Source organism: Cydia fagiglandana, chromosome 25, assembly GCF_963556715.1.
Source record: "Cydia fagiglandana chromosome 25, ilCydFagi1.1, whole genome shotgun sequence".
NCBI classification, from domain to species: Eukaryota; Metazoa; Arthropoda; class Insecta; order Lepidoptera; family Tortricidae; genus Cydia; species Cydia fagiglandana.
In genome coordinates, this window is record NC_085956.1 from 8329484 (window position 1) to 8341575 (window position 12092).

At 46.5% G+C, this 12092-nt stretch overlaps 1 protein-coding gene across 1 annotated transcript in view; it reads right to left on the reverse strand.

The window, feature by feature from the left end:
* Positions 1–3009: 3009 nt before the first annotated feature.
* LOC134677137 (dymeclin) overlaps positions 3010–12092 on the reverse strand; it is a 30784-nt gene continuing 21701 nt past the window's right edge. The window contains exons 11-18 of the mRNA XM_063535595.1: positions 11391–11513; positions 10528–10653; positions 9156–9318; positions 7494–7592; positions 6318–6376; positions 6019–6186; positions 4023–4148; positions 3010–3164 (exon numbers count right to left, since the gene is read on the reverse strand). Of these exons, the coding sequence (XP_063391665.1) occupies positions 3021–3164; positions 4023–4148; positions 6019–6186; positions 6318–6376; positions 7494–7592; positions 9156–9318; positions 10528–10653; positions 11391–11513 (1008 nt within the window). The 3' untranslated portion in view covers positions 3010–3020. The remainder of the gene's footprint in view (positions 3165–4022; positions 4149–6018; positions 6187–6317; positions 6377–7493; positions 7593–9155; positions 9319–10527; positions 10654–11390; positions 11514–12092) is intronic.

Genomic DNA, 12092 nt, shown 5'->3' on the forward strand with positions numbered 1-12092 from the left:
GATTGTGGCAACCGCCGCCGCTCGGGAGGCGCCGGTGCGTGAAGCTAGGGGCGCCATCGTGGCGGCCGGCTCGGGGGGGGGGGGGGGGGGGGGGCACCGGTGCCTGAGGCCGGGCGGCTCATGGCGGCCGCCACTGGTTCGGGAAGCGCTGGTGCGTGAGGCGAGGACCCATAGTGGCGGCCCGCTCTAGAAGCGTTGTCGCGTGAGGCGGGCGGCTCTATCGTGGCGGCCGCCGCCACCGGCTCGGGAGGCGCCGGTGCGTGCGGCGAGAGGCGCCATCGTGGCGGCCAGCTCGGGAGGCACCGGTGCATGAGGCGGTCGCCGTCTGGCTGGCTGGTCTGGGAGGCACTGCTGTGAGGCGAGAGGCGCCATCGTGGCGGCCAGCTCGAGAGGCGCCAGTGCGCAGGTGGTGGTGCCATCGTGGCGGGCGGCATCATCGTGGCGGGCAGCGCCATTGTGGCAGTCGCCGCCGCCGCGTCGATGCGTAATGCGAGAGGCGCCATCGTGGCGGCCAGCTCGGGGGGCAGGCGGCGTCATCGAGCGGGCGGCGCCATCATGGCGGCCACCGTCGCCAGGCTTAGGTGCGAGAGGCGCCGTCGTGGCGGCCAGCTCGACAGGCGCCGGTGCGCGTGACGGACGTTACCGGCACGGGAGGCGCCGATGGCTAGGCTCGTAGCTGCACGCATCATCACGGCGACGCTGTTGCCCTCGGCGGTGCCATCGTGGTGGCCACCACCGGCGCGTAGGTCACCAGCGACGTCATGACGGGCGGCAACCAACGCGGCGATCGTCGCTGTACTCGTAGCATTTCCACTGCTTACACGTAACTTACCTTCCTTCCGCTCGAGCAGTCGGGACGCAGAAGCGGTCCGCCTTCACCTTGGCGCGATCCACCCGCGATGCGCCCGCAGCTGCAGGAGCGGGCGTGTGACGTCTCGCAGAGCCACGCGGATCTCTCGGAGTCCCGCTGGACTGGAAGCGTCCGCACCGCAACTGCAGCAATAGGAGCGGGCGTCTCGCGGACTGGAGGCGTCCGCACCGTGACTGCAGCAACAGGAGCGGGCGTGTGACGTCTCTCGGAGTCCCGCGGACTGGAGGCGTCCGCACCGCGACTGCAGCAACAGGAGCGGGCGTGTGACGCCTCTCGGGGTCCCGCGGACTGGAGGCGTCCGCACCGCGACTGCAGCAACAGGAGCGGGCGTGTGACGTCTCTCGGAGTCCCGCGGACTGGAGGCGTCCGCACCGCGACTGCAGTAACAGGAGCGGGCGTGTGACGTCTCTCGGAGTCCCGCGGACTGGAGGCGTCCGCACCGCGACTGCAGTAACAGGAGCGGGCGTGTGACGTCTCTCGGAGTCCCGCGGACTGGAGGCGTCCGCACCGCGACTGCAGTAACAGGAGCGGGCGTGTGACGTCTCTCGGAGTCCCGCGGACTGGAGGCGTCCGCACCGCGACTGCAGTAACAGGAGCGGGCGTGTGACGTCTCTCGGAGTCCCGCGGACTGGAGGCGTCCGCACCGCGACTGCAGTAACAGGAGCGGGCGTGTGACGTCTCTCGGAGTCCCGCGGACTGGAGGCGTCCGCACCGCGACTGCAGCAACAGGAGCGGGCGTGTGACGCCTCTCGGGGTCCCGCGGACTGGAGGCGTCCGCACCGCGACTGCAGCAACAGGAGCGGGCGTGTGACGTCTCTCGGAGTCCCGCGGACTGGAGGCGTCCGCACCGCGACTGCAGTAACAGGAGCGGGCGTGTGACGTCTCTCGGAGTCCCGCGGATTGGAGGCGTCCGCACCGCGACTGCAGTAACAGGAGCGGGCGTGTGACGTCTCTCCGAGTCCTGCGGACTGGAGGCGTCCACCGTGGCCCGCAGCGTCGCGGTGTCTCGGAGTCACCTTGGACGACAGCAGAAGACGCGGCGCGCGCGGGCGGGGGCGGGCGCCGGGCCCGCGCCCCCGCGCCGGGGGACGGGGCGCCCCGGTCGCGCCGCAACTAACAACACGAGGTACTCCCAGGCTACTGCCTGAGAACCCTCCGCGAGTGTCGAAGTAACTTCTGAACGCCAATAAAATTAGAATATCTTAAACTGGCTCACCGGATGGTTCGAGACAATCCAAACCTCCTTATCGGCGAAGCGCGGCACCCGGCAGCGGCGCGCGCAGGCTGTCCGCCGCCGCGCCGCCCGGGCGCCGCCGCCGCCGCCGCAGGCACGATGACCGCGCGTTCCCTCTCCGATGCGGTTACCACTTGTTAACAAAAACCACTGACGCACTTCCTACTTCGATCTCGAAAATGCGAGTTAACGGTAACGATTTTAGCAGCATGGAATGTGAAAATTAATTTAGCAAGAAAAAAGTGGGTAGAATCGAAAAGCACCGTTCGATGACTTCGATCGCGAGACCGCCAAAAGACTAATAGTGGCGATCTCTGCCATATCTCACTATTTAATCGACCGAGCTTTGGATCGGAAATGTTAAAGCACCATGCTGCAAAAATATACGCAAAAAATATTTGCGGACCATCGGTCAAGACGGTCGACGAAACAATGACATGGCGGTGGCGAGTAGCGGGGAGCGAGCAACGGTTCGCAGGAAGTGGAAGCGGAACTACGTCACGGCGTGGGGCGGAGCGACTACATAGACGCTAGCGGCATCATTGGTCAACGATCGCGTTACTCTCTCAATGAAGATATCCGATGTGGAGTACGGAACACATAATACCAGTAGCGAAATTAACGTATTTCGAAATATACCTAACCGGTTTTGTGTCTCTGAATAACGAAAACCGGTAAGGACAATTAAACCGGTTTCAAAGGAACGTGGTTGTCTGCCGTCTGGCACATGCTTAACCGGATCCGATCTCTGGAAACTAGAATGTGGTATAGTTGACGACGGCAACTGACTCCTACATTTGGAGTATAAAATTATTCACAATATACAATTATTTCTAAGTTTTGCAAATAACCGGTTCCGATTTTTTGAAACTAGAACGTGGTGTAGTTGACGACGGCGGCCAGTGCCCCCGGGTATCAGCAGAGCGCGGAGGCGGCGCGCGCGCACTCGCTGCTCCAGTACACCCCCCCGCAGCCCCCCACCAGCGACCACACGTACGGGGTGAAGAATTCCTCTGGCCTCTCCTCTTCCACGTAGCGGAATTTTAGGTCGGGGAATTTCTGGGGAAAAGGTTTGAAAAACAAGTTTTAATCCAAGATAAAGTCTAATCAAACCTTATCTATCTCTAAAATATTTTTGATTACGCCCCATTTTCAATACGTACTTACGACGGAAATGGTTGGTTAGATTTTATTTGCTCGTACGCTCTAATTAAAAAAAACTCACCAATCCACAATTTCTTTTATGAATCTGGGGGCACGGCAGTGCCCCCGCCAAGTCGAGCAAAACAAAGACGCACGGCCGTACAATCCTTTTGACGAAGCGATTCAGGCGATACTTATTTATACGCAATTTGCAAAACCATAGTAACATGATAATTGATAACCATTTTTATATTTTACTGCTGTGATAATTTAAACAATTGTATTTAATCCAGCTTTTCAATTTACGTTTATACAATAAACACTTTTAATATCTTAAGTTTAAGGTTTTATTTATTTATTTTACATTGCTATTCTAAACTAACCATTATAAAACCGAAAACCGGTTTTTAACCTCGACAAAAAGAATATAGAAACCGGTTTGTAATCTCTATCAGTATCTTATCCTTAATGACTGGTGTAATTAATTCATTTATTTTTCATTGTAGGACTGTAGGTACTTAGGTGGTATAGGATAATTCACCAGTAACTGGCCGCCCTAAACTAATAAGTGTACCGTGAACAAAGTTTTGTACATACTGAACACTAAAAAATAATTCTATTCACCTATAAACAGAATTCATTTTAATATAAGCTTTCAACAACTGGCCAGCTTTCAATAACCGGCCACCTTATACTAAAATTAATTCTAGGTGATAGAATTCATTTTTAGTTTGGGGCGGCCAGTTATTGGCGAATTACCCTATTTAGTTTTACCTTTAACCGGTCACTGGACCACTGCTCGGCGCCTTTCTTGATGCACGCCAGCACCTCCGTCACGCTGAGGTCGCCTCCGGCGCCATCTTGGACCCGCTGGAGGCGTGTCGAGAAGTAACCTATCACCTGTAACACAAAACGGTTAAGTACAGTCGCCATCATATATATATGAGCGGCCAAGGTGCTCACAAATATCTGTGTACGCCTCTATTGTCAGGGCGTTAGAGCGCTTGTTCAGATATTTGTGAACGCCTTAGCCGCTCCGATGTATCTGATGGCGACTGTACACCCAGCTGCAAGAGGCCATTTTACGAACAAAAGGCCGGAAATTATTATCCCGGCCACGGTATGTATATTGCTTTTCTAAAAAAAAACCGGTCAAGTGCGAGTCGGACTCGCGTTCCAAGGGTCGATTATTATCCCGGCCACGGTATGTATATTGCTTTTCTAAAAAAAAACCGGTCAAGTGCGAGTCGGACTCGCGTTCCAAGGGTCGATTATTATCCCGGCCACGGTATGTATATTGCTTTTCTAAAAAAACTGGTCAAGTGCGAGTCGGACTCGCGTTCCAAGGGTTCCGTACGTGGAACGTGGATGAAATGTCTTGTAAAACCCGTAGGGGTCGGATCAATTAAGTCCGACTCACGCTTGACTAAACATTTCTAATAGGTTTTCGTTTCCTGTCATCTATAGGTAAAGAACAATATTGTCTATTTTATTCAATTTTAGATTCATTTTAGACCCAGTGGATTCGGAGATAAAGAGAGTGAGACGTAATGACATTGGACAAGTTAATTGGACAGGTGGGATACCACTCTTAGGTAAGGGCAGAGATATATATAACTCCGTATAAGATAAATAAAGTCTAAGAAAAAAACGTGCCTCGGAAATCAAGAAAACGTCATTCTCGAATAGATGGCGCCATTATCTTTGGCCTATTCTCGGCTAGATGGCGTTGACGACACCGTTTGATATTTAACAATTTTAACACATATCAATGAAAGAACATGGGTCAGTATGGAACAATAAAAATTAAAAATCATTTATCCGTAAACATATTTTGATTAATTTATACATTTTCAATTTTATTTTAAGTTTTAATCGTGTGTCGGTAGATTGCAGTAAATGTACCGTGAATTATATAGGGAGGCAGCAGTGGAGGAGATAAATTATAAGAATGCGACGAATAAAAGAGATTTAATTAAAATATAAAGATTACATTTATAGCTTAATCTAACGCGTTGTCCTAAGACCCGATGTTAGGTGTCAAAAAGGCCCAGAGTGAGCTTGCACTTCCGTTTTATTAACACGATTGGACCAATAGCCCAATATCGATGATGCGCGGCGCGGGCGCGGGGTGGCTGCAACGTGACGTGGTGACGTGGGCGCATACGCCGGCGTGATGCAGTGCAGGTGACGCGACGCTGTGACGTATATCGATGACGTAGCCGTGCCATGGTGCAGTGTGCGAGGTGCGTGCTTAACACGTGACTAAACAATTTACTTTGGCAATAGCCCTCTATACTATCTATCCTCTTTGGTAAGGGGTAAGGGAATTAAGCCGGCCCTCCACATTTATTATTTTTCTTACCATTTCAATGTTCTGCGTGATGTGGTGAGGGTTGTGCTGGAACAGCTGCCGCTTGTGCAGGAGACAGTACACCATGTAGGTGTTGTGACAGCTGGTGCAGGAGTTCATGGTCTCCTGCAGTAGTTATATAGTTACCATTTCAATGTTCTGCGTGATGTGGTGAGGGTTGTGCTGGAACAGCTGCCGCTTGTGCAGGAGACAGTACACCATGTTGGGGTTGTGACAGCTGGTGCAGCAGTTCATGGTCTCCTGCAGTAGTTATATAGTTACCATTTCAATGTTCTGCGTGATGTGGTGAGGGTTGTTCTGGAACAGCTGCCGCTTGTGCAGGAGACAGTACACCATGTTGGGGTTGTGACAGGTGGTGCAGCAGTTCATGGTCTCCTGCAGTAGTTATATAGTTACCATTTCAATGTTCTGCGTGATGTGGTGAGGGTTGTTCTGGAACAGCTGCCGCTTGTGCAGGAGACAGTACACCATGTTGGGGTTGTGCTGCAGCTGGTGTGTCAAGCAGGAGTTCATGATCTCCAGCAGCATTCGCAGCACTTCGTCTAAAACTTGGATGTGTTCCACCTAGAAGTAGATACAATTTCATCATTAATATTATTAAAAATGGAAAAGAAAAACTGAACATTTCAGTCGTCTACAAGTGGGCTAAAATATTTACTCCAATATTTTTAGTAAATGTAATTTGTAATACTTACTATTTCTTCTGTTTTCTCCTCTGCGTGATGTGGTAATTCTAAATTATTTATATCTCCGCCTGAAAAAAAGAAAATAAACTGTTATTTATATACGTCCACATATCACTTTTTCACCGTAGGATTGGACTGAGTGGTTTATTACCATGGTCATTCGTCTATTCCATGTTATGTATTTTTAGGGTTCCGTACCCAAAGGGTAAAACGGGACCCTATTACTAAGACTTCGCTGTCCGTCCGTCCGTCCGTCCGTCCGTCCGTCCGCCCGTCCGACCGTCTGTCACCAGGCTGTATCTCACGAACCGTGATAGCTAGACAGTTGAAATTTTCACAGATGATGTATTTCTGTTGCCGCTATAACAACAAATACTAAAAACAGAATAAAATAAATATTTAAATGGGGCTCCCATACAACAAACGTGATTTTTGACCAAAGTTAAGCAACGTCGGGAGTGGTCAGTACTTGGATGGGTGACCGTTTTTTTTTGCTTTCTTTTTTGTTTTTTTTTTTGCATTATGGTACGGAACCCTTCGTGCGCGAGTCCGACTCGCACTTGCCCGGTTTTTTTATTTAAACTTTATTGCACAAAAAAAGAAAAATGCCTAAAGGAATTTTCTACCAGATAACCATTGGGTCAAACAGAGACATAAAGTCTATTTTTTTATTCGGTAGACTAAAATGACATTTCATACTATGAAATGTTATTTTATGTTCATATTAGGAAATGTCATTTTAGTCTACCGAATAAAAATAAACCGGCCATGTGCGAGTCGGACTCGCGTTTCTAGGGTTCCGTATATAAGTCCGACTCACGCTTGACTGCACATTTCTAATAGGTTTTCCTGTCATCTACATGTAAAGAACTATTATGTGTATTTTTTTCAAAATTTTAGACCTAGAAGTTTCGGAGATAAAGGGAATGGTCATTTTTTGGCTAATAATCTTAAATAACTTCGAACCTATGTATTTTAAAATTATAAAAAAAACATGCCCATCTTTGGGTCACTTATTTACACATGTGTACCAAATTTCAACTTAATTGGTTTAGTAGTTTCCGAGAAAATACTCTGTGACAGACGGACAACAGACAGACGCACGAGTGATCCTATAAGGGTTCCGTTTTTTCCTTTTTAGGTACGGAACCCTAATAGACTTTTTAAATGCACGTAGTTAGTTACCTTCTATTTCGTTGCATAGCCTCGCTCTCCGCTTTGAGAGTGTCTCGAACAGGGAGACCAGCCTCTGCGCAACGTACGGGTGCAGGTTTCTGAACTCACCTAAAACAATTTAAAGTTATAACCCTCTTATTCATAAACGTTTACTAAAGTTGACAAGCCGATAATAATCGTTTGTCCCTTTCCGACGTATTGGTATGATGGAAAGGGATAAAATATTATTATCGGCTTGTCAACTTTAGTACGTATTGGTATGATGGAAAGGGATAATAGTACATTATTGCAGAGGCCGGGAAAGGGCAATTCGTGGATGAGTTTCGATTTTGTCGGACGACGCGAAGCGGAGTCCGACAAAGAAGACGAATCCACGAATTGCTATTCCTGCCGAGGCATATATAGTGCTTTTCTCCAAACATGCGAGGAAATAAGCTAAAATAATTATTATTTAAGCATCAAGCATCACTCAAATCAAACCTTCACATCCAAAATGTCAAAAACAATTTCCCTCTTTAATTAATTTTTAAAAGTTAAAGGCACAAACTTATTCTGCCATTCAGTACCATTCAATATTCGTTCATTCAATATAATTGCGCAATATAGTTTGTCAAACCAACTTTTCAGTCAGTAAGAACCAGGAAAACTACACCCATCCTTTTCTTTTGGGTGCTAGTACTAGTGTAAGACAAAGATAGTATGAGAATAGTATTGAAATGAGAAAGTCCTTTGACAAACTATGTAAGCTTTATGAACACGGATGAGATTTAAAAAAAATATAAAAATAATCTTTGATTTTATTAAGCAGTATTCGCACGATCATACACGTGAAATGATAGCTGATCGGGTCGTGTAGAAGCGGCTCGCGGCAATAATAATTGGCTGTTTGCGTTTTTTATTATTAAAAAGTAAAAAACACTACAGTAATAAGTTATTACTGTAGTGTTTTTTTACTTCCCGTCCGCTAGAACAGGACAGCGATAGTTTGATGTTTTTTAGTTAGAGTTTGACATTAACGAAGAACTTCCCGTACTATTTTTGCTACAGTAAGGTGAACATTTCCAAGCATATTGGAGAAAAAGATTATTATCGGCTTGTCAACTTTAGTAAACGTTTATGAATAAGGTGGTAAGTCTCTAATTTAAATTAGCTTTACTTAAGTAGGTATGTTGTGTGCATTACGGAATGGAATGAAATTATTTTTGATTTTAGCGTTATTCATAAACGCGTTACTGTTATTTTGACTTATGTATTTGTAAGGAAGGAATAAAACATAATTTAATTAAATCCGGCCCGTAATGTTTTATGAATAACCGTAAGAATATACTTACAGTTTATATGATCGATGACAGCAAGTTTATATGTAAGTATTTATCTCGTTTGCTACACTTAGCGACACTTGCACCATCTCATTAACCCGCGGTTAACTGGTTAAACCATTAACCCAGTGTCAAATTGAACTGGTAACCATGGCAACTCAAAGTTTAACCGGTTAACCCCGGATTAGTGAGATGGTGTATGTGGCCTTTAATTTATTTTTAATTATAACTAAAGTGCTAACTGGCGCAGCGGGTAGGATAGGTAGGGAGCTAGTTTTATAGAAAATCGTTAGGACTATTTAACATAACGGCCTTTCTTTAATACAGAAATTAATATTAAGAATATACTCACAGCTCATATTAGCGATGGCAGCGAGGCAGTTGGTATGTAAGTACTTGTCGCGAACGCGCGCCATATTGTACTGCAGAGCGCGCACTAGCACTAACACCATTAGACCCCCGAGTGAGACCTCCGATATCTGACGCTCTGTGTACCAGGGGATGTTCTTCAATGTCTGAAACAGAAAAATAAAAAACCGGGCAAGTGCGAGTCGGACTCGCGCACGAAGGGTTCCGTACCATAATGAAAAAAAAAACAAAAACAAAAAAAACCAAAAAAAAAACGGTCACCCATCCAAGTACTGACCCCTCCCGACGTTGCTTAACTTTGGTCAAAAATCACATTTGTTGTATGGGAGCCCCATTTAAATCTTTATTTTATTCTGTTTTTAGTATTTGTTGTTATAGCGGCAACAGAAATACATCATCTGTGAAAATTTCAACTGTCTAGCTATCACGGTTCGTGAGATACAGCCTGGGGACAGACGGATGGACGGACGGACGGACGGACGGACAGCGAAGTCTTAGTAATAGGGTCCCGTTTTACCCTTTGGGTACGGAACCCTAAAAACAACGGGTTGCAGTCCGGGAGTGCCGGCAGAACTCAACTACATTGTAACTCAAAATATTAATAACAGCGCCATCTAGTGCAAAATGCAGCACTATGTATAATTGACGTTAACGCCATCTAGCGTTATCTCGTCTCATTACTTGAAACCCCTAAGCACATCACTGTGAGTACTAGTTATATTAATACCAGTTTGAGGGAAACTCACTAGATGGCATTTAAATAAAAAAAACAATGACATTGTCCGTCACACATGACGTCACGCAAGCGCCCTGCGCCACCTAAACGAAACACCAGGTTCGGGCATACATTTTCGCCGCGCGGTAGAAAGAGAGGGTTACTTAGTTTTGTTTAGTTTGGGGCTAAACAAAGCTGGGGTTGATCTGTGTAAGATGTCCCCTGATATATATTTATTATTTATAAAGAAAGAACCCTAACCATTCCACCGTCCCCATTCTACCATCGGACTTTTAGACGCACGGCCGGTTTCCATCCTTACTTGGTAGATATTCCACCAATTCGCACGAAGCGCTTTGCTTCTACTTTCCTTATGCGCACTGCCAAGGAATGGAATTCCTTGCCGGCGTCTATATTTCCGTGTTCTTATAACCCGGCAACCTTCAAATCAAGAGTGAACAGGCACCTTCTGGGCGAGCTCGCTCCATCGTAGGCCACGTCTACGCCTCGGCTAGTCTGTGGCCATGAGTAAGCCCATTCATAATAAAAAAAGAAAGAAAGAAAGAAAATACATTTATTTACGTCAACCTTTATATACTATAAAGAGTATTCTATCTATATTCTATCTATCTATACTCACGATAAGGTGCACATTCTTTATAAGAGCGTCGTCTTCCGTAAGTATGAGTAACACGATCAGCGACATGTATATGTGGTGTGAGTTGCTGTCTGGGGCGTTGTATAGCACTTGCAGTATTGGGACTATCTGCAAACATAAGATAATTATACACATTTAACATTATATGTGATGTTATCTATAATAAAAATTGGGAAAGTGCGAGTCGGACTCGCGCACGAAGGGTTCCGTACCAAAATGCAAAAAAAAAACGGTCACCCATCCAAGTACGTTACTTAACTTCGGTCAAAAATCACGTTTGTTGTATGGGAGCCCCACTTAAATCTTTATTTTATTCCGTTTTTAGTATTTGTTGTTATAGCGGCAACAGAAATACATCATCTGTGAAAATTTCAACTGTCTAGCTATCACGGTTCGTGAGATACAGCCTGGTGACAGACGGACGGACGGACGGACGGACAGCAGAGTCTTAGTAATAGGGTCCCGTTTTACCCTTTGGGTACGGAACCCTAAAAAGGGACCTTATTGTCGATGGCGCTTACGCCAATAGTAACGATACTCCTATATAAATACTATGCCGCGCGACGCTGTGCCACAGAATAAATAATAGTACTAGGTACAGAAGACTCACTCTCTAACAAAACGCGTCTGTCACGATCAGCACAGATATGGCCGCTAGGTGACGACAGCACCACGCACGGCTTATGGCAAACCCCACAATTGGGGCGGAACGGATGTACTTTTAGCTACCTGTAGCAAAGCGACGAAATCGCGGAGTGAGCCACGCCTGGTTAGGCTTTTTGCTTTTTTAATAGTAAGGCCGATGGTACATATAAACTCTTTCTGATCTTAGTCCACACGCTTACCAGGTGTTCTATGTGTTCCACGTTGCTGACGTGCCGTTTGTAGGCTTTACACGAGTGCAGCATTAGATACAGAAGCAGTGTGGAATGCTCGCAGCCCGCCGTGGCGCATAGGGCTTTGTGGAGCTGTGGACAGATTGCTTTAGGATAACAGATAGAAATATTAATTATAAGAGCAAATGATTATGTTCCAAAATATTATTTAAGCTAAAAAAATATGAAAAAAAGAGATAAATATAGTGTCCTAAAATAGAAAAGAGTCACTTTTATTTGACCTGGCAGCGAAGAAATGTGCCACTTTGTTCCCTCCTAGCAGTGAATAAAAAACCACATTGATCCCTCCTAGCAAAAAAGTGCCACTTTTATCCCTCCTACCAGCGAAGAAAAGTGCCATTTTGATCCCTCCTAGCATCGTAGAAAAGTGCCACTTTGATCCCTCCTAGCAGAGAATAAAAGTGCCACATGATCGCTCCTAGCAGTGAATAAAAGTGCTACTTTGATCCCTCCTAGCAGTGAATAAAAGCGCCACATGATCCCTCCTAGCAGTGAATAAAAGTGCCGCTTTGATCCCTCCTTGCAGTGAATAAAAGTGCCACGTAGATACCTCCTAGCAGTGAATAAAAGCGCCACATGATCCCTCCTAGCAGTGAATAAAAGTGCCACTTTGATCCCTCCTAGCAGTGAATAAAAGCGCCACATGATCCC